Source organism: Pinus tabuliformis, chromosome 1_1, assembly GCF_031772625.1.
Source record: "Pinus tabuliformis cultivar Carrire ecotype Pingquan chromosome 1_1, CPIR1, whole genome shotgun sequence".
NCBI lineage: Eukaryota > Viridiplantae > Streptophyta > Pinopsida > Pinales > Pinaceae > Pinus > Pinus tabuliformis.
Genome location: NC_142297.1, coordinates 213,048,221 through 213,069,343, shown reverse-complemented (window position 1 = coordinate 213,069,343; position 21,123 = coordinate 213,048,221). Strand labels below are relative to the sequence as shown.

The window sequence follows — 21,123 nt, the reverse complement described above, 5'->3', positions numbered from 1 at the left end:
TGTTCAAATTCTCTCCAACTTTTCCTGTATATATATTCATCAATGAGGGTGTGTGACACATCTGTTGGGCATGTGAGCCTACATTACAAAACTAGCTGACCTTGCACATATAATTTATTAAGAATAATAAATTCAAAATATAAGTTCTGCTTATTGGATTAAGACTATTTTTATATGGATTTTACACCTCTCAGAAAGAGGAATCCAACAAAAATATTAGCCTCTTAATCTGAGCATCAGAACATGGAGTTTGGACCTAGTTGTCCAAATTTAACACTTCTGCTTGTGAAAAACCCTTAGCAACAAGACGAGCTTTATGTTTATCAACTTTTCCATCTGGTCCATACTTGGTTCTATAAACCCATTTTCATCTAACAAGTTTTCGTCCCTTTGGTAGAGGAACAAGATCCCATGTATCATTTGCCAATAATGAACGATATTCTTCATTCATAGCTGCGTCCCAATATGGATGGCCTGAAGCTTTTGCAAAGGTGTCAAGATCATAATTCGTTGAAGCTTGAGCCAGTAAAGAAGAGGCTCTATCGAACTGAGAATGTGTATGTCGCTGATCTGTAGGATCACCGACAAGAGCACCTACTGCATCCCGAGTAGCACAAACCCATTTTGGAAGCTGAGGAGCTGAAGGAGGATCCTGAGAAGGTGGGGGAGGATTGTCATCCTCGCTGTCATCATCTGAAGAAGGAATATTTTTAGTAGTAGAAGGGATAGAGAGGTGGCACATCCCGCCGAACTAGGCTCGTAGGCCGATATATTTCAACAAACTTTACATCTCTTCTAATGATAACATTTTTGGACTTAAGTGGAATAAGTCTATATCCTTTGACATCTTCAGAATATCCAACAAAAATACATTTTTCACTCTTAGGTTTTAAAGCTTTATGTTTCTCATCTGGAATATGGGCCCAAGCTTCACTTCCAAAAACACGAAAGTGACTTACATCTGGTTTAATTGAGCTCCATGCTTCTTCTGGAGTGATATTCTTTAAAACCTTAGTAGGAGTGCGATTTACTGTGTAATTTGGACAGTTAATTGCTTTTGCCCAAAAATTAAGACTAAGTCCTTTAGATTGAAGCATACAATTAGCCATTTCCTTTAAGGTGCGATTCTTCCTTTCAGCTACACCATTTTGCTGTGGAGTATATGGAACAATATGTTGCATTTGAATTCCATTCTCAGTGCAAAAGTTGATGAATTTGTTGTTAACATATTCTTCGCCATTATCAGATCTTAGCTTAAGAATTTGATGTCCAGATTGTTTTTCAACAAAGGCCTTAAAGGTCACGAACATGTTAAATACTTCACTCTTGAGTTTTAAGAAGTATATCCAAGTGCGTCTGGAGAAATCATCAATGAAAGTTAAGAAATACTTGTAGCCAGAGAATGAAACAACTGGAAGTGGACCACATAAATCACTATGCACACGCTATAAAGGGGCTGAGGCGTGCCAAGGGGCATGTTTTTCAAAACTATCCCGATGATGTTTTCTGAGTACACATTCAGAACAAACACCATCTCTACAAGATACCATTGGAAGACCTGTCACCATATTTTCTTTACATAGATTCTAAAGGGATCGATAGTTTAAGTGACCAAATCGCTCATGCCAAAGTTTGCTCACTTCATCATTATGAGCAACAAATACAGAGGGAAGATTTGATGACTCACAGTTGTTAAACTTATACAACCTTGTAGAATCATCAACAATGCCAGTAGCTAAAATCTGTCTAGGATCTCTTAGGTCCTTGATTACAACATCGTCAGGTAAAAATTCAACGATTTTGCCTTCACCTGAATGAGTTATATTTAGTGCATATCCAAACCAAGATGCTTGACAACCACATGCAGAAAGTGCTATTCCTGAAGATGAAGTTGAAGTTGAAGAGTGCTCCAAATGGATGTTATGCTTCTTCATTGCTGCTTCCAAGGCTTCCATCTTCTTAAAGCATTTGGATTCTAAGTGGCCATCTCGATTACAAAAGTGGCAATGTCTATCAGTCTTCTTCCCTTTGTTTTTATTTGCCTTATCATTTTGTTGAAATGATTTTTCATTTTGAGACTGAAATTGCTTAGGACCCTTGTTTGGTTTAGGACCATTCTTTTTAGGATACGACTTCTTAGGATTCTTTGAATTTGGTTGCTGCTGGGCGGCTAAGGCTTTCTTAAAAGAGTTTCCAAGATTAAGAAGACCAAGATATAAGAGTTTTTCTTGTTCTCTTATTAAAGAATCACAAAAGGCATCAAAGGAAGGGGACTTGTAGTCTTGTCCTTGAGAAATGAAGGCTTCTCTTGTAGAATGGAAGGTGGAAACAAACACAGAGTAGGCTGGTCCCAACTTAGTAAGAATGGAATAGATAAGGCTACCATCTTCTTTCTTAACCTTAACACCTTCCAAGAGAAGTTTAAGGGTCTTGAACTTGGACAAAAAATCTTCAATGGAAGAAAAATTATTGGGGTCCAACGTAAGCAACTCATTTTCAAGTTGATGGGCTCTAATTTCATTTTTAATTCCAAAAACTTTAGTGAGTTGTTTCATTGCTTCATTGGGGGTATCAAGTTCTGTGATATGGAATCTAAGGTCTGGAGAAATAGACATCCCTATCAACCCACGTGCTTGATCTTGCCTATTTTCCCATTTGGCTGCCTTATCTTCATCTTTAGGTTTGATTTCTTGGCTTAAGGCTATTTTGTAAAGACCTTTACATCTAAGTAAATCCACAATGTAGGACCACCATTGGAAGTAGTTGGTGCTGTCAAGAATAACTTGGCATGGACTTTCCATTTTAATAAAAACTGAAGCTGTAGATGCAGAAAATAAGTGTTCCAATGGAAAGATCTCGAAAAAATAGGCCGATTAAAAAAAAACGGCTCTAAAAACAGCGTCCGGATGAAGAAGTTATGGCTTTTTGAATATAAGTTGTTGAAGATGCTGATGAAGTGTGTGAATGTGTGGAAATGAATGATAATGTTATATTTAAAAAATATTCCCCCCCTTTCCAAACATAAATCTAATTAGCTCACTTTTAGAAGAAATTTATGTGACTCATTTTTATAAATAAGTGAAAGTCACTTTTACAATGGTACTTTATGAGCTACCCATTAAATTGTAACTTAGATAAAAGATAAAGAGACTTTAGAATTATAAGTGACTCACTTTTTATAATGGTGAACACTTTTACATAAAGGAACTTTAAAACATAAGCTACATGTGCCTTTTGAAGAAGTAATTCAACAAAAAGAAAGACTTGAACCCAAAAGCTCTATTCTCATAAAGTAACTCTGGACCAAGTGAGCTAGTTTAAAAGGTTAGTAATTTTTGGAAAAGAGGAAGTTTTTTTTTAGTCACTGAAGCTTTGGGGTGCGTGCTTACTTGAGAAAGCTCTTTTTTTCTTGCAAAACAAAAAACACAAAACCCAACACAGACATTAAAAAATAAAAAATAAAAAAATTGACCTTACGGCTTGAAGTTAGCTTTATCCAAAAACTAAATATTTTCCTCAATGTTTCTGATTTTCCGAGATCACACTAAGACGTGGCAGAAAAGAGCATATGCATGAGAAAAATGATTCCTTTCTGTTTCTGATTTGCCCAGATCGCACAGAGTTGCGAGGCAAAGAGCATACACAGAAATGAAAGGTATAGATCAGGTAATAAAAAATAGAGAGCTAAATAAACCAAAATAAACAAAGAGAAAATAACTAAAATTGCAAATAAACACTGTATACCTCCAGATCTTAAAAATGACGTAGCTAGGGCTACCAAAAACCTTTTCATGTCAAACGAAAGGGGTTCCTTGCTGGAACAGATGCTCCTAACAAAATAGAGAAGTCCTCTCAGCCCGAAAGCAGTCACAAACAGTAGATCTAGGGAACGACAGTCGGATGCAGTTCTACTGGTTTTAGATTTGGATCACCAACTTATGCGGCCGTCAAATAGCTCTGATACCATGTAGGAATTTACAGGGTAAGTTCCTCAGATAGAACACCAAAGGACACCGCTCACAAACAGATCACAGATCAATACACCAGTATTCTTGATGTGGTTAAAACCCTCAAAGAGGGAAACAATCCACAGCTTAAGCTAACGCGACCACTTCAGGCAATTTATTAATAAAAGAATGAAAATTTACATAAGCTTCTCTCATGAACGGTTACCCTAAAAATGACCCTCCATGCTCTTTAAATAGAGATCATGGACCAATCGGGTGTTAAGCCACGGATCAAGTGTCGGTAATATCTAGGAGAGAATGAACCGTCGGATCACTACATATCGTGACCGTCGGATTGTAAGTTACAAAAGTATATAGTAAAGAAACACACTTTACCTAACTCTACACTAGACCAAGTTATACTTAACTATTTCCTATGTGTTGGAATATCCTAACAGTGCATGCACTCAATAAGGCACTAAAAGATATTGGAGAAATTATTAGGTTTCCACCTTGGTATCAACAATGAGGGATGTCCAAATGTTTATTTGCAACCACCACACCTCTTTAACCATGTATAAAGCTCACTCGAAGAAGGAATTCCTCAAGCCCACAAAGATTAGATATGCCAACTATTTTCTCTTATTGAAGAGGATGTTGCAGGTACAACAAGCATTGCAGGCCATGGTTGTGATTCAAGAGTGGAACAGGTGGTTAGAATCCAAGATAGAAGAGGGAAAAAAGATCAGGCTTCAGATATTGGATAAGTATTGGTGGGTAGATTGCAGTTATTTGGTCTCAATCTTACGCCCTATAGTTGAGGTCATTCACTACACTGACACAAATTCTCCTAATCTTGGAGAAATCTATGAGACCTTTGATAGCATGTTGGGTCATGTAAAAGAGGCCATTCGTCAGAAAGAACCCTCCTTGGAGTTCTATACAAACCACATTTGACCCATCATTCAACGTATATGGGATCAAATGAACACACCTTTCCATATGGCAGCATATGCATTGAATCTCAAATGATATATTCCCAGGTCTGGTAGAATTATTCCTGTTGATGATCCAAAGATCAAGAATGGATCTCGAGCTGCCACTCCATTGATGTACAATTCAAAGGGGAAAATACTTTGGAGGCAGTGGATTCAATTTGCAAGTCTCACTGGTCCCTTCAACAAGCAGGATGCAAGGGAAGATCATGATGACTTAGGCTGGGATGACCCCATTGGTTGGTGGAGGACGAATGGGGATGATGCTCCAAACTTGTCCAAAGATCAAACATATTGCTATTCGCTTATTGTCACGGATTGCCGTTTTGTCTACAGCTGAGAGGAATTGGTCCACATATAGATTCATCCACTCTATCAAGAGGAATAGACTTATCTCTAGGAGAACAAATAATCTAGTTGCAGTGCATAATTCTCTACGCCTTACGCATAGGAAGGCGCCGGAGTATTGGATGGGACAAGCTACATGATGGGATGTGGATCTAGAGGAGGATACACAGATTGATGAGGAGGATGGACCAGATGAGATGCATAATGGTTTGGTTGGTGTGCCATTAGTTACTTATGAGAGTGACTCTGACTTAGATAGTGACATTCCCATTTATGGCCCTGATGCCTTTATGCAGCAAATGAATTCAGAGGACCAGTTGATGGAACATCAGCAGATTCAGCACGCTCGATGCTTATTAGTTATTTGATCACGATGTTGATTTATTTCAGTTATTTGTCATTGTTTCAGTTTTGACTCTAGATAGCAGATATTGATGACTAAGTCCTTGACTCTTTGCTATTTACTTATAGTATTTACTATTTTATGTGAGTTTGTTTACTGTGAAACTTTTGTCTATTTCATTGTTCTAACTTCTTTTGTTTTTGTCTGTTTCATTGTTCTAGTTTTAAACTGTACAATGTATTCCTGTCCCCATCACTTAGACACATGGATAGTAATCTGGAATCCCACTAAACATGAATCTTTCTAGTGTATATGCTGGAAATTGTTGCTCATGATTATTTGCAATGTTCATGTACTTGGGATTAAAAATATCACAAGTTGAGAAAGCACAGCAACGGTGTTATTTGGTGTGTATCTGAGAAAGAGAAACAGGGAGAGGGAATATGATATAATAGAACAGATAAGTATTGGATTTTAGTATTTTACTAAACCTCCACGAGACCAAAAGTCTCTGTGACTGAATGTTAATCTCTGTGCTGTGGAATTTTACAGGGTAAATATAAATAAAAGAAAAGAAATGCCCAAGTAAAATTTAAATGATATACATGAAACACATAGGGGGTGGGTGGACTTGTACTGTCCAATACCCACCAAATGTCTTCTTATCTGGGTTGGTGCATCCGTTGCTCTTGCCATGTCGTTTCTCATGATCTTGCTCCTGTAGCTCATTACACTTGTATCATCCTTGTGATATCCTCCAACCCACTATCCTGGAATTGCTCCATCAATATCTTGTAGATCTTGTTGAGTTCTGTAGGAGATCTGTTGCTGCTGCAGCTCTTTTATATTTCTAGTTCTAACTTTGGAATTTCTTCCATTTAACTTGTTTATGTTCTGAAAAATGTCTACATTTAATTTGATACTCCTGAAACATCTTTACAGGCAAGGCGACCTTAAAATTTGGATCACTGGATAAGAGAAAGCCTCAGGAGTATGAGTAAGTTATCAATACATTTCTTATTTTCCTGTCTTTTCTTTACATATTTCACCATTGGCCGAAAGAGACCATGACCAATTAATGCACAATTATTAGCTTCTGTAAGCTTTTCTTGGCTTGTAAACTTTATATCTTAGCCATTTAAAAACCTCAAAGTGAAACACTATGAAGAACATTGGAAGATGAATAGTTTTTGGATATGCGGTGGTGTGGATGACTTTTCCTGCATTTTTATAGAGGCAGTACTCAAACTGTTGAATAAATACAGGATATCACTGAAATTGCTTTTCTTTTGTTGTATGTTTCTTATGTTTTGGTGGAAACGGAGTATGAACGAAAACTAACGGAGACTTTACATACAGTTCTGTAAACATTGCCACAACCACAGGCATAAATTTTAAAACATACACTTCTCCCTGAGAAGGAGCTGTAAGGAAAATTCGTAGAAATAAAAGGAGGAAAGTTTTTGCTAGGAAAGTTGTTCTCAGCCTAACATATTGCTTCTGTTAGAGTCTTTGTGAAAATGTCCGCAACTTGATCATCTGTATGATGATAGAGCACTTTGAGAACATGACACTGAAGAAGCTTTTTGATGAAGTGCATGTATAGCTCAATGTGTTTGCTGTGTTGTTGTTGAAGTAGATCTTTGACAACTTGAATGAAACTCTGATTATGGCACTAGATTGTGGTTGGATGCTACTACTAGAATTGAAACTCTGAAATGATCTGTTGAAGCCGCAGGACTTCTTGACAAGTACCATATAATATAAAATATCATCAATGTATAAATGCAAGAATTTAAAACTTACTGATGTTGTTGTCATATACAAGCAGGTTCACTGACCTTTCTTTGGAAATACCACCAAAAAATCTTACCTATTAAATTGGGAGGGTTGCTAAGGCCCTTGCAACCCAATGTTTTAAAACTCCGACTCCAACTCCGACTCGGCCGAGGGTCGACTCCGACTCGGTATCGACTCGGCTGACTCTATTTCAATGACTCGGTCGTTGTCAAAAATACATTAAATATTTATTTTTTATAAAAACACAATTTTAAAGATTTTCATTCATGTTTCCAAACACACAGCATTAGAATATAGATAGAGGACAACATATGATCAAAGTAGGCTCATGAATATATCCATTATATCAAAATGGCACCCAGTGCACTGTCCAATACATACACGATGATGATATAGAGATCAAAACAAAAACACACATAACCAAGGAGGCTATAAATATCCTCTACAACAAAAGTCTGTGACCAGTACTACTGGCTACTGCTAGAGTTGCCAACATCATCTGGCTCAGTGTTACTTGGGAACGGGAGCGAAAGTGGGGAGCGAGAGCGAAAACGGGAGCAAGAGCGACATTTTCAGAAGCTCCAGGTTTGGGAGCGAATCCCAGAGGAGTTCGACAACCAATGTCACTAACATCAAGGTACATAGAAGGATTGGTGCTCTTGATTAAATACGAGTTCCATACCCTAATACATGACAAAATTCAATGGAAACATTGCAATCCTCCAATCCTGAAATCCTGAAAAACTGATAAGTCTGCTGGATTTTGAATGAAATCTAAAATTCTACTTTCTCCATATGAAATCCAATGAGGCCGGAACCACTCTCAAACATCTTGAGTCATTTCATGGTAATGTTAAAAATTTAAGTAAAAGGATGAAAATGAAGATTAAGGATCCTTTTACTTTAAGAATTTAACATTACCATGAAATTTGAATAGCATATCAATACTAGGGGAGGGGAATGGACCCCAAATAGCATTTAACTAATTTAGAAAACACCTTGGAGTCCCCAACACTCAGCTAACAATTTTTTTTTTTTTTTTTTTTTTTTTTTTTTTTTAAAATATGAAAAATTGCATTTTTTTTGGGTTATGGGCCGCTGGTTATGACTCGGCCGAGTCAATACAGAAATGGCCGAGTTGGCCGAGTCAGCCATGACTCGGTCTCCCGGACCATTTCCTCCACCTAGTCACATTTCTGGGCAATGAAACGGATCAACTCGGCCGTTTCCGTTTCGAATCGGCCGAATTTTAAAACTATGTTGCAACCTGCTCCTGATTAGCGCACACAGAATTGGGGCCTATTGTCATCTTGGCCCAAATCCCCAACCTTTAAGGCTAACTACCTCCTTAATAGCTAGGTGATGATTCCCTTTGAATACCTCACCCAATCAAGGCAAATCAAAAAGATTAGTGCCCTGATTGGGTTAATGGTGTTGAGAAATCTAGGGCATAGCAATTAGGTGATTTCTCTTTGTTAGATAACTGCTTGTGAATGCTTTTTACTTCTTAGATTAGGATCTTCTTTTACTTAAGTTATTATAGTGTTCTTCTTCATCAAACAGCTACCAATGCATAAACCATAAAGAGACAAGAGACACAGAATGTAGGCCATCAAGCAGGGCCAAAACCTCTCCCACTTGAGAGGAAAACCCAAACGAATTCTTCTTCTTATAGAGACTCCAATTGACGAATACCAAGACCAAGAACCTTGACCTATTTGCCACTCCAAGACCAAGACACAGAGCTTCCTTGATGAGATCCTTCTTGCTTTAGTCAACAATGGTCAAACCTATGCTCCTTCCTTCTTCTTGGCTACTCTTCAAAATTTCGTGTTAAAATTGGCAACTAGGGCCAAATTCCATTTGGGTCATCTTATTTATGACAACTGATATTTTTCTTGGATTCCTCTCATCGAGAGGTGTAGGATTGATCTAAAGATTATCCTATTCCGACATGTATTCATGGAGATATGAATTTATTTGTGTTATTCGACAATTTGTCATGGTCGGCCAACAACCAAATTACCCCAACTTATCCTCAACGTTTCATTATAAATAGAAGAGGTCTTCAAGTCATTTCTCGCACACTCATCTCTTGTGATCTCTCTCTCCACTCATTTGGGTTTTGGTGGAAGGAGAAGTCTAGTAGAGAAGACCTATACGCTGTCCTAAAGGAGGCTCTTCTACGCAACAAGGAGAGGCTTCAATACACTGTCAAAGGAAGCTCTAAAAGAGCCCTAGCCGCAGACAAGAGGAAGGCTTCTATACACAACTAGCCACAGTCCTAAAGGGAGGGAGATCTAGCCTTACCCTAGCCGCAGTAAGGAAGAGACTTAGCCGTAGGTAAGGGAGAGATCTGGCCGTAGTCCTAGAGGGGAGCTCTAGCCCTAGACGCAGTCAAAGGGAGCTTCAATATGCAGCCTAAATGGACCCCTAATCCGCAGTCAGGAAGAGGCTCAATACACAGTCCTAAAGGAGGTGATTTAGCTGCTGTTCAAGCAAGGAGACTTAGCCACAACTTAGCTGTAGTCATGAAGCCTAGCCGCAGTTGAAGGGAGAAGCCCTTGCAACTGTCTTATGAGGAGGACCTGTCTAAAGGAGCTTCATACACAGCCCTAATCTGCAGTCAAAGAAGTCTTATCTGCTGCCCTAGCTGCAGTCTAACTTGCCCTAGCCGTAGTAAAAAGGGAAGTCTCCTATTCGCTGTCAAAGGAGGTTCTAACCAACAGTTAAGGAGGGCTCTAATCCGCTGGCTAGAGGAACTATAAACCATAGTAAAGGAAGGCTTCACAGTTATGAAGAAACCCTAAGCTACAACCAAGAACTGCCCTAACCAGTCATCATGATGACATCATCAAATCTCTTAATGACTGTCCTAGAAGTGCGGTGATAGTGCAGTGTTGAGGCTGTTCATGAGGACAGTTTATAAGGTTGGCAAACCTCAGTCATTACATTGAAGAAATCTGTCCTAGTCCAAGATCAGATCAGTATATTCAGATTGGGTCAAGCTTGTTGGACTCAATACTGCTGCGTTGATATTATTGATTGTTGATTGAAGACCATAGGCCTAACTTGCTGTTGGGCTAGGCCGTAGGCCATAGCCAGCAGCAAAGTTTGTTCTAAGGATTGCACAAGTGGTGGAGCCTCACCTCGAAGACCTACATTGTTGACTGTATGAAGGAAGAGGACTGAATGTTGATGTCCTATCTCATGAAGCAGTGACAACTAGTGCAACAAGAAGACATCAGAATTCTGGGAAATGTTTTGGGTCAAGATTTGACTATGTTTGGCTCAGTTTGATGAGCATCCTATTGATGCCACTTGGATAAAAGATTCAATCTTGTTTGACCTCTCTGGTCAAGGCTTTACTACTGCTGTCACAAAATCTCAGATTTGTATATTTGTACTATCTCTCTCTCTCTGCTGAACTATTGAAGAATATAAGAAGAATTAATCAAGGGTTTCCCTACATTGGGGTTTGTCCCTGGCTGGTGCCACATCTTGTGTCCTCTTGTCTGGCTTGTCTTCTACTGTTTATGTTTAGGTTCTATCTGCACTTTACTATCATGCTGATGTGATTGCTAATCTGAATATTGTCATTGGGCTAATATGAAAAATTGAAGTAAATTGCTCTACGCATAGAACATACCGAAATTTGACATTTTGGATTCATTATTAAGACTGAACCTAGTTACACTTTTCAACACTCCCTCTTGACTAGGGAGGTGTTCATAATGGTACTTGGTCATTCTCAATTTGAAGAATTCTCATAAGAATAGTCAGATTGGTAATCCATCTGTTTAGCATCATATCAACTAGCATTGTCACATAGCAAGGCCTTGACTAACAACTCTATCCCTCCACAAACTTTGATCTCAATGATGTATAGACACCCTTATCATTGTCTCTCTCGGAACATACTCCACTCGAGTTCTCAGGGTGTGTTCCACAAGGACTATTCTTATCTTGGATTCCCAGTCCTCAAAGAATATCAATCCTCTATGACTACTCTTATCTTGGATGCCCTAATTCATCCTCAAAGAACATCGGATGCTAGATGTTTACCCAATCCTCCATTATGTCTTCCCAAGTGAAGACAAGAATGATGTGTCTATCTCTCCCTCTTAATTAGGGAGGACATACCTATTCCAATGAAGGAATGTACTCATTCCTATAGAAGGAATGTACCTAAGCTCCCTCTTGGCTTAGGAATTTTGCTTCCAAGTTTCTACCAAGTAAGAAACTTGTTTCGAGGCTCCCTCTTAATTAGGGGCCTATAGCACCTCCTCAGGTGGAGATGGTGGGACAACCAGCTGCTTGAAGAACTCCTTTCTCACAATGTCATGAACTTCTTTTCTCTATTCAGGAGTCTTCGTGTTTTGGGACTTCTTCATCGGGCACTGGAACATTTAAACCTGTATGCAAGCATGAATCATATGTGTAGACTTGTATTTTTAGTAAGTAGTAATTGTATTATTTATAAAAATATGAATGGTCCTTACAATTTGGGGTATGTTCTCTCTCAGAACATACCCCACTCGAGTTCTCAGGGTGTATTCCACAAGGACTATTCTTATCTTGGATTCCTAGTCCTCAAAGAATATCAATCCTCTACAACTACTCTTATCTTGGATGCCCTAACTCATTTTCAAAGAACATTGGATGCTAGATGTTTACCCAATCCTCCATTATGTCTTCCCAAGTGAAGACAAGAAATGATGTGTCTATCTCTCCCTCTTAATTAGGGAGGACATACCTATTCCAATGAAGGAATGTACTCATTCCTATAGAAGGAATGTACCTAAGCTCCCTCTTGGCTTAGGAATTTTGCTTCCAAGTTTCTACCAAGTAAGAAACTTGTTTCGAGGCTCCCTCTTAATTAGGGGCCTATAGCACCTCTTCAGGTGGAGATAGTGGGACAACTTGCTGCTTGAAGAACTCCTTTCTCACAATGTCATGAACTTCTTTTCTTTATTCAGGAGTCTTCGTGTTTTGGGACTTCTTCGTCGGGCACTAGAACATTTAAACCTGTATGCAAGCTTGAATCATATGTGTAGACTTGTATTTGTAGTAAGTAGTAATTTTATTAATTATAAAAATATGAATGGTCCTTACAATTCTTCGTGGTGGTATGCCTATATAGGCACTGACTAGCCACGAAGATAGAAGATCGCAACTTTTGACCCATGTCTCTTCACAACTAATGGGACATTAACTAATCTAATTAATTTATTATTATTAATATTTTAATATTTATTATTTAATTGATGTTTATGAATATTTTTATTCATAACATTACCACCCCCTTTAGAGATGCTTTGTCCTCAAAGCACAACCAAAAGGGTTTTCTCTAGTTGAACATTGTTGCAATGGAATGGCATCCTTTCATTAACTGGTGCATTCTTCACGAGTACTTGTACCTTCCTTGGAGCTGGGAGTGTTAACACCATTTAATTTATAATGTCGTCCTTGCCAGTTAAACTCCATGAATTGTTCTTCAAGGTTTGTAGTATAGCTCCCTAGTTGTATTAACCATTCTGCACCTAGAACTACATCCATTTCTTTGAGTGGTAGGGCAAATAGATCTGTTTGTAGCTCTAGTTCTTGTATTTGGATTGAAACTTTTTGACATTCTCATATTTCCTTGATTGCTTTTTCCAATAGTGACAAACATGGTCAGCTCCTTGATTGCACACATACAAAGATCAAGTTGTTTAGAAAGATCAATGTTTATACAATTGTGAGTACTACCCGAATCTATAAGTATATTGACATTTCTTCCTTTTTATGAGTCCCTTGAGCCTTAGGGTTTTAGGACATAGTCTCTTCCTCATGTTTGTTGACAGAGTAGTAAGTTTAATGTTCCTTCTTGGAAATTGGCTCTTCTTCCGAAGATGTGGTGGAACGTATTTTGCAGTTGCTTGTTGTTCTTGATCTCCGAAAGAGTTACTATTTTCATCAAGGTTTTTCCAATCACATGAGATTGTAGCGAATGACGGTTCCTCAGAATCTGAATCTTCACTGTGTGTGACAACGATTCCTTCATCATGTTCTTGTACTTCAATTTGCTTCCCATCTACTATTTTATAGTAGTGCAGGGATGCGTCTTCACATTTATGGCTTGGTGTCCAGTTTTCTCCACATTTGCGACAACTATTTTTTTTGTTTTGTTTTTGTTTTTCGTTTTTCGTTTTTTGTTTTTGATTTTGTTTTTTTTTGTTTTAATTTCTGGCTCGTTACTTAAAGTGTCTGATTCCTTCTCGACTTCATAAGTATACAGTTTCTTGTTAAGGCATATGTGTCCTGATGTCCATTTGTCTGCACAATAGCTACATTTGTTAGTTTCTTTTTTCCCGAGTGATGTTGTTGTTGATTTGGGGTAGCATCGGATGTGCTCTAAGCCTCAAATTTTGCGGGAGGCTTGGGCATAGGTATTCCAAAGAACACAAAAAGCGTTTTGGGAAATTCCATGCAAAAGTGATTTTATTAAAATAATTAATATTTTTAATGGGGTTCCTAAGTTTAAACTTAGAAAAATTAAAATATTAATGGGTATTAATCTGATCAGGGGTGAAACTTGTAGAAAAAGCCACGAAACAATTTGAGCATTTGATTATGTTTTAATCTAGGCCGTTGGTTGTCCAACAGGAAGATATAAGAAGGGGCTTGAGGGCCATTTGGAAAACGACATAGAGAGATAGAGAAAATTGATTTTCTGAAGTGAGAAGTTCTCGAGAGGAAAAATCGATTCAAGAAATCTTTTGCAGGTGAGGGTTATGTTGATTTGTGGTAGCATCGGATGTGCTCTAGCCATGAAAATTGGTGGAGAGGCTAAAGCACATGAGATCTCCTAGACCCTGAAATGGTTTGGTGAAATTCCACTTGGTTAGAGAGATATTAAAATAATTAATATTTTTAATGGAGTTCCTAAGTCTAAACTTAGGAAAATTAAAATATTAATAGGTATTAATATAAAACTTAGTGAGAGTGTTCTAAATGACATGGATCAAGCCAAATCTAATCTTAGTCATTGATTAGAGATTTAATCTCGACCGTTGAAGACTCAACAGGAAAAGTATAAGAGGAGGCTTAAGGGTCAGTTGGAGATACACCAAGATTGATCAGTCAGTTCAATTTTCTGGAGCGGAACTTGCTGAGGAAATTCGAACAAGTGATTTGTTGCAGCGAGGCGCAGTGAGTACATGGAAAAGAGGTAGAGATAGTGCCAGAGGATCAGCGCAGTGACCAAAGAGGCTGACACAGAGGCAGCTAGGGACTACGCAGAGGGCCAGAGAGTTGACGCAGAGAGTCATAAGGCGGAGGTAGAGGGTTCATGAGCTACGTTGAGGCTAGCAAGGCTGACCCAGAGCCAAGAGGAAGCGTTGGAAGGATTTTCGTGTTGCAGACTAGAGCTGAGAGGCTGAATATCTGTCTCCGAGAAGAGGTATTAATGCTGTGTAACAATCTTTGTTGGGTAAGCCATTTTGGCACCCTAGTTGTACTCAAGAATCTGCATAATAATAAAACCATTAGAACTACTGCACCGATTTTTCCGCATTGGCTTTTTCCAGGGATGATTGTCCAAAAATAACGTTGTCCCTTGTGTGTTTGTTTCAGTATTTCAGTTGATGATCTGTATATGGGTTAAGGCTGCATTTGTGTTTATTTCAGTATTTATATTTATAAATAACTTGTTAATGGAATAAACAAGTAGGAGAAATAAACCAGATAATGCAGCAGGGGTTTCTAACGTGTTAGACTTAGAAATTTCAACATGGGATCATAGCATTGCAGATCACAGCAGGACTGGAGGCATCAGTGATATCAGAAATTTGCAGCAGTAGCAACTATCCTGAGAGACAGAGCTGCTCCTAAGCAGAAGGCAACATAGGAGTGACATAGAGGGCTTGCGTCATCATTTCGAGCTAGAGAGAGGGCAAGTGCAGAGCAGAGAGAGGCAAAAGAGGCTCATGAAGAGCCATGTCATCCTACTCAGCCAAGTAGGCTTGATGCAGTTGGCTAGAGGAGTGATTCAACCTTTGCCGGGATTGCGCAGAGCTGGAAGGCTCAGTTTCTTCAGTTGCTGGGGCCTAGGGAGCTATGGGCAGATTGTGGATTGGGAAGCTGGTGGGGTGTTGTTTCTGTCGAAGTAGAATAGTACCTAATGGGACAGAACCAAGGTAGAGGGAGTCGCTGCCTTGACGGATTTCTGGCCAAGAAATCCAGATCCGAGTTGCAATTGCAAAGAGGATTGGAGAGGAGCGGTTTGACATTTGGCGAGAAGATTTCCAGTAGGGAAATCAGGACTTAGAGGGAGATTTCTAGGAGGGAAGTCGAAACTCAGAGGGAGTCCAGAAGAGGAGCGGATATGGCAGTGAACAGATTGAGGTATCAGGATAGGTTGGACGAGGCTTCCAACTTTTTCATTTGGAAGGCCAGGATCTTGGCAGTCCTGGATAGACATCGCATCAAGGGCTTTGCCTTGAGAACTGTCACTATCCCAGTCGACCCAGCTGATAATGAGAAGAATGAGGATGCAATGGCGAGGGCAAAGTGCATAATCCTTGATAGGGTCAAGGATCATGTCATACCACATATTGTCGAAAAGAACACAACAAAGGATATGTGGGATACTTTGACAACATTGTATCAGGGCACTTCCATGCAGCGAAAGATGCTATTGGAGAATAAACTGCGGTCGTATCAAATGCGGAAGGGGGAGCAGATAGATCTATACCTCCTTAGATTGCAGGAGATTTGGGACCAACTCACTTCCATAGGGGCCATGGTGGATCAGGAGTTCATGGTGAGAACCGCCTTGAATGCAGTCTCCGAGGAGTGGGAGACATTTGTCAAAGGCATTTTGGGTAGAGCTACTTTTCCAGGATGGGAAGAGATGTGGGCAGCTCTTCGCCAAGAAGAGATGAGATGGTTGACCAAGGTGGGGAGTAGTGGCAAAGTAGGTCGAATCAAGAAAGAAGAGGAGGAGGGTGCAGCTCTAGCATCTGCGGGACAACAGGGGAAGAGGAAGAAGAAGGACATCTCCAAGGTGAAGTGCTTCCATTGTGGGGATCTGGGTCATTATGCATCCCAGTATCCCAGGAAGAAGAACAAGGGAGAAGCTTTTGACTTCATGGCAGCTCCGGCTAAGGCAGAGAAAGAAGTCGAGACTGATGACGATTGTGCCATGAGTGCTCATGCACCTCTAGAGAAGAGGGAGGGAGCCATCGAGCTGTAGTCAGGAGGACTACAGAAGATGAGGGATAGAATCCTTGAGGTGCCCAAACTTTTGGATCATATCCGGCTACGAGAGCCCTTAACGACAGTAGCAGGATGATGGATGTTGTGAAACTTCTATCACTGCAACAACTGATTTACTTTACCTACTTATTTTTCAATAAGTTAGTTATGAAATTCCTTCAATAAACATTAAAATAAATTCTGCTGCAGATATCACACCATAATACAGAAACAAACACATGCACAAGAATCAACACATTGACATAGATATTTTGGACAACAGTCCCCGGGAAAATCCAATGTGGGAACACTGGTGTAGCAAGGGAAGATTTTATTATTCAGCAATTCTTTAGTACAACAGGGTGCCAAATTGGCTTACCCAACAGAGAGAAAAATTCTCCAGCACTTCTCCCAGTCTTAGTGTCAGCCTGGCTGACCTCTGCGTAGCTCCCAGACACTCTGCGTCAGCCCCTGCCTCTTTGCGTCAGCACTGGGCCTCTTTGCGTCACCCACGCAGGCCCTCCAGTGACTGCGCAGTCTGCTGCTGCCTCTACGTCTGCCTGAGAGGCTCTGTGTCTGCCTCTCCAACCTCTGCGCTGGTCTTCTGGTGCTGCTCCCGACTCTCTGTTCCGTACTTGCTGCCTCTTGCTGCTCTCCAAACCACTGGTTCAAATTTCTTAGCTAACCCCGTTCCAGAAATCGAACTAGCTGGTCTCCCTTAGTGTGTCCTCCATCTTACCCTCAAGCCTCTTCTTATACTTTTCTCGTTGGTCCATCAACGACCAAGATTAAATCTCTAATCAATGGCTAAGGTTAGATTTGGCTTGATCCATGACTTTTGGTCCCTTCTAACTTAGTTTTATATTAATACCCATTAATATTTTATTTTTCGTAAGTTTAGACTTAGGAACTCGATTACAAATATTAATTATTTTAATATCTCCCAAACCGGTTAGAATCTTCCCAAACCATTTCTAGGTCTTGGAGATTTCATGTGATTTAGCCTCTCCACCAATTTTCATGGCTAGAGCACATCCGGTGCTACCCCAAATCAACAAATGTTGGGTAGAAGCAAGATGCGATGGAGCGACAAGGAAGTGCTAGAGTGCAGAGGTCTGTAGCAACGCAGTAGGGGTTGTAGCAGTGCGAGAGACACAAAGGTGGTTGCAACAGTGCGAGAGGCATAGAGGTGTTTGTAGCAGCGCAAAGGGAGAACATGATAGTAGCAGAGGTTGCTTCAACATCAGTGGGTTTCTGGACTGACAAGGATGTCAGAATTTGGGTAGATTAGTTACTTACTTCTTGGTAACTAAGTTGCAGTGCAACAGTTAGCAGTGGCAGTGCTAGGGGCAACGTGGGCAGCATGTGTTGGAATTTCTGATTTATTTATGCCTACTTGTTCTGTTTAATTAACAAGTTATTTACCATGTAAATACTGAAAATAAATACAAGTACATGCTCAAAACATTACAGATCATGAACTGAAGGAAACACAGGCACACAAGTATTAGTGATTTGACCTTGATGATACCTAGAACCCTGTGACTGTTGGTGTCTTGACATGGAGGCCTATATTTTATCTATATCCTGTTGGATTGATACTAGGGTTGTAGCCTGATGGTATCGATAGTGGCGAGTTGCCTTGATGATACCTTAGTTCTCGTTGGGAGGATACATTGATAGTTATGGTATCTAGATCCCTAACATTGTGTATGCTGGTACTCTTCTGAGAACATGTAAATTTGAGTTCATCCTTGTACCTGTTTATACAATTATGTATACTGCCCTTGTTATGAGGGAGTATTGAAAATGTAACTATGGTCGGTCTTCATAATTGCTATTGTACTTTATCACTATGTATAAATTGTAAAATTGAAAAAGAAGAAAATGAAAATTATTTTGATGTATGGGTTTCATGCTCTTTTTACTTATTTATTAGGTCAAACTGCTAAGTTGCAGGAAATGTTGGAGAAGGGTCCGTTTTCGGCCAGAAATGAAACGGAAACGAGGAAACTCGTACCATACAACCTGGAAACTCGTTTCCAGCTATACTGGCCCGTTTCTCGAGGAAGAAATGTGGCTAGTATGGCCAGAAATGCATTTCCAGGCTGTACGGTGGAGTTTCCTCTTCTAACTTGACTTTTTCTTGTATTTTTTTTTTAATTTTTTGCTTCTAATTTTTTATTGGGCGACTAAAATATCTTCTGGATGCTTCTAGATGCCTCTCAAGTTATAAAAAAGAGGATTTTTTGAGTGGGGTAGCCTAATGTTCAAGCCTATGGCCCTAGTGTTGATATGCAGTTCATGGTAATGTTAAATTCTTAAAGTAAAAGGATGTGTGACATTCTCCTTTATTTTTCATTTTCATCCTTTTACTTAAATTTTTAACATTACCATGAAATGACTCAGGATGTTTGAGAGTGGTTTCGCCCTCATTGGATTTCATATGGAGAAAATCGAATTTTAGTTCTCACTCAAAATCCAGCAGACTTATCTGTTTTTCAGGATTTCAGGATTGGGGGATTGCAATGTTTCCATTGGATTTTGTCATGTATTAGGGTATGGAACTTGTATTTAATCAAGAGAACCAAGCCCTCTATGCAGGGAAGACTCCCAATAATCAAGAGCATGTAGGGTACTAGGGTATGGAACTTGTATTTAATCAAGAGCACTAAGGTCGTATGACTTTGTAGGAGGAGACTCCCAATCAAGCACGAGACAAGAAATTAGAAATTTCTCGTGGCTGATTTTGGATATTGCTATTTTCATTATGTGATCATTCATGAGTAAATGTGATGTAAATTTAGAGGCTTTAGGATTTGCATTGACAATTGACAATTTAATCATAATGTAATAAATTAGAATTTATCATATATGCTTTATAATTGCACATATTTCTTAAATGTCCTAATATATATATATATATATATTGCATTTCCCCGTTTCCAAAATTTGGGGGGTTCACGTTTCTTACCCGTGCCCATTTCAGAAACTCGTACCCGTTTCCCTATTTCGTGCAACTTAGGGTCAAAGCCTCCATTTTAGGCTTCTAGGGTTTTCTTGAGTCAAAAAAGTCATTGTCATATTTATTAGACCCTTCTTGGACTTTTTTAGCATGTAAAGACAAATTATTTTGAGTCAAAACAGTCATATTTCACCTCCTCACCAAGTCGGCTCTATTTGGGGAAGCAATATAAATTGAAGAAGAATTCAACCTATTTGGCATCCATCTGTCAACAAGTTCAATCTGTGGTGAAGGAAGAGAAAAAGAAGTGCGAAGTCAAGGACAAGAAGGTCAAATCAAAGGAAGAACAAAAATCAAAGTTTTGGGGCATCCTGTCTCTCACACATGTGAGATTTCTAGGGTTTTTGGGCAATTTGCAGGGGCCAAAATTTCTGCAGTGACTGTAGGTTCGAAATTCTGAGTTGTAGGGGGCCAAAATTCTAGATTGAAGCAGTTTTGAAGGAGTTGACTCTTGTTGACTTTGGCAGAGTTAGTCTACTTGGAAGGAGCGCTGACTTGGTGATTGGAGGAGGTCTTTGTCTTGGTCAAAAGGTCTTGGATTGTCTCATTTTGACTTGGTTCTATTACAGAGGAAGATTTTGACTGGGTTATCCCCTAGGAGAGGGGTTTTGCCCTGGCTAAGTGACTACATCTTGTGTCTCTTGTTCTTGTGATATTCATGCATTTTTGATTTGGTAATTGCTTGATGAAAGATGACATAATAAAGAAGTAAAGAAGCCAAAACATGTCACAAATAATTATCAAGAAAAGAGGATTCAAAAACCTAATAACTACATGCATTGATTTCTCAACAGGTACGAGGCTATGAAATGGAAACATGTTGGAAATATGACCCCCAAAAATTTGGAAATGGAGAGACAATATTTATAGATATATAATGCGCTATTTTATAAATAACACATTACATTGAAACTTTTAAAGAAATCATTATAAGTAAATGAGCAAGAATGTTTAAATGATAAACATAAATGACAACTAGTGGTCCACTATTGCTTGTATTAGGATCGTCATCATTAGTATCACCCTTTGCTGCTTGCCTACCTTTGGCCTCTTCCTGAATCCTCTAGGGACATCTGTGAACACCACCGAATTTTGATGAAACTGTCTAATCTGACCCTTAAAATATAGTAGAAAAAGCTTAACATATTTAATCAGTGATTTTGGCTTGAGTGAAGGGTACATTTTTGCTAAGGTCATAATAGAGGAGATCAACAATCGTTGCCACAAATATCGGGTTATATAAAGGGCTTGGTGCTCTTGATTAAATGCCAATCTCATGCCCCCATATGTGATAGAATCCAATAAAAACTTTGCATTGCCACCAGTCTTGAAAACTGTAATTTTGCTGAATTTTGGTTAGGATATGAAATTATAATTTCTCCATATGAAGTCCAATGAGGTTGGAACCACTCACAAACATATTGA

The 21,123-nt window shown here is 39.2% G+C and overlaps 1 protein-coding gene across 2 annotated transcripts in view; it reads left to right on the top strand.

Annotated features, from left to right (window-relative positions):
- Positions 1-21,123, top strand: part of LOC149212293 (pre-mRNA-splicing factor ATP-dependent RNA helicase DEAH1-like) — a 445,368-nt gene that overhangs the window by 213,877 nt on the left and 210,368 nt on the right. For both annotated transcript variants that reach the window (XM_089391813.1, XM_089391812.1), the window contains one exon: positions 6,576-6,630. In XM_089391813.1, the coding sequence (XP_089247939.1) occupies positions 6,576-6,630 (55 nt within the window). The remainder of the gene's footprint in view (positions 1-6,575; positions 6,631-21,123) is intronic.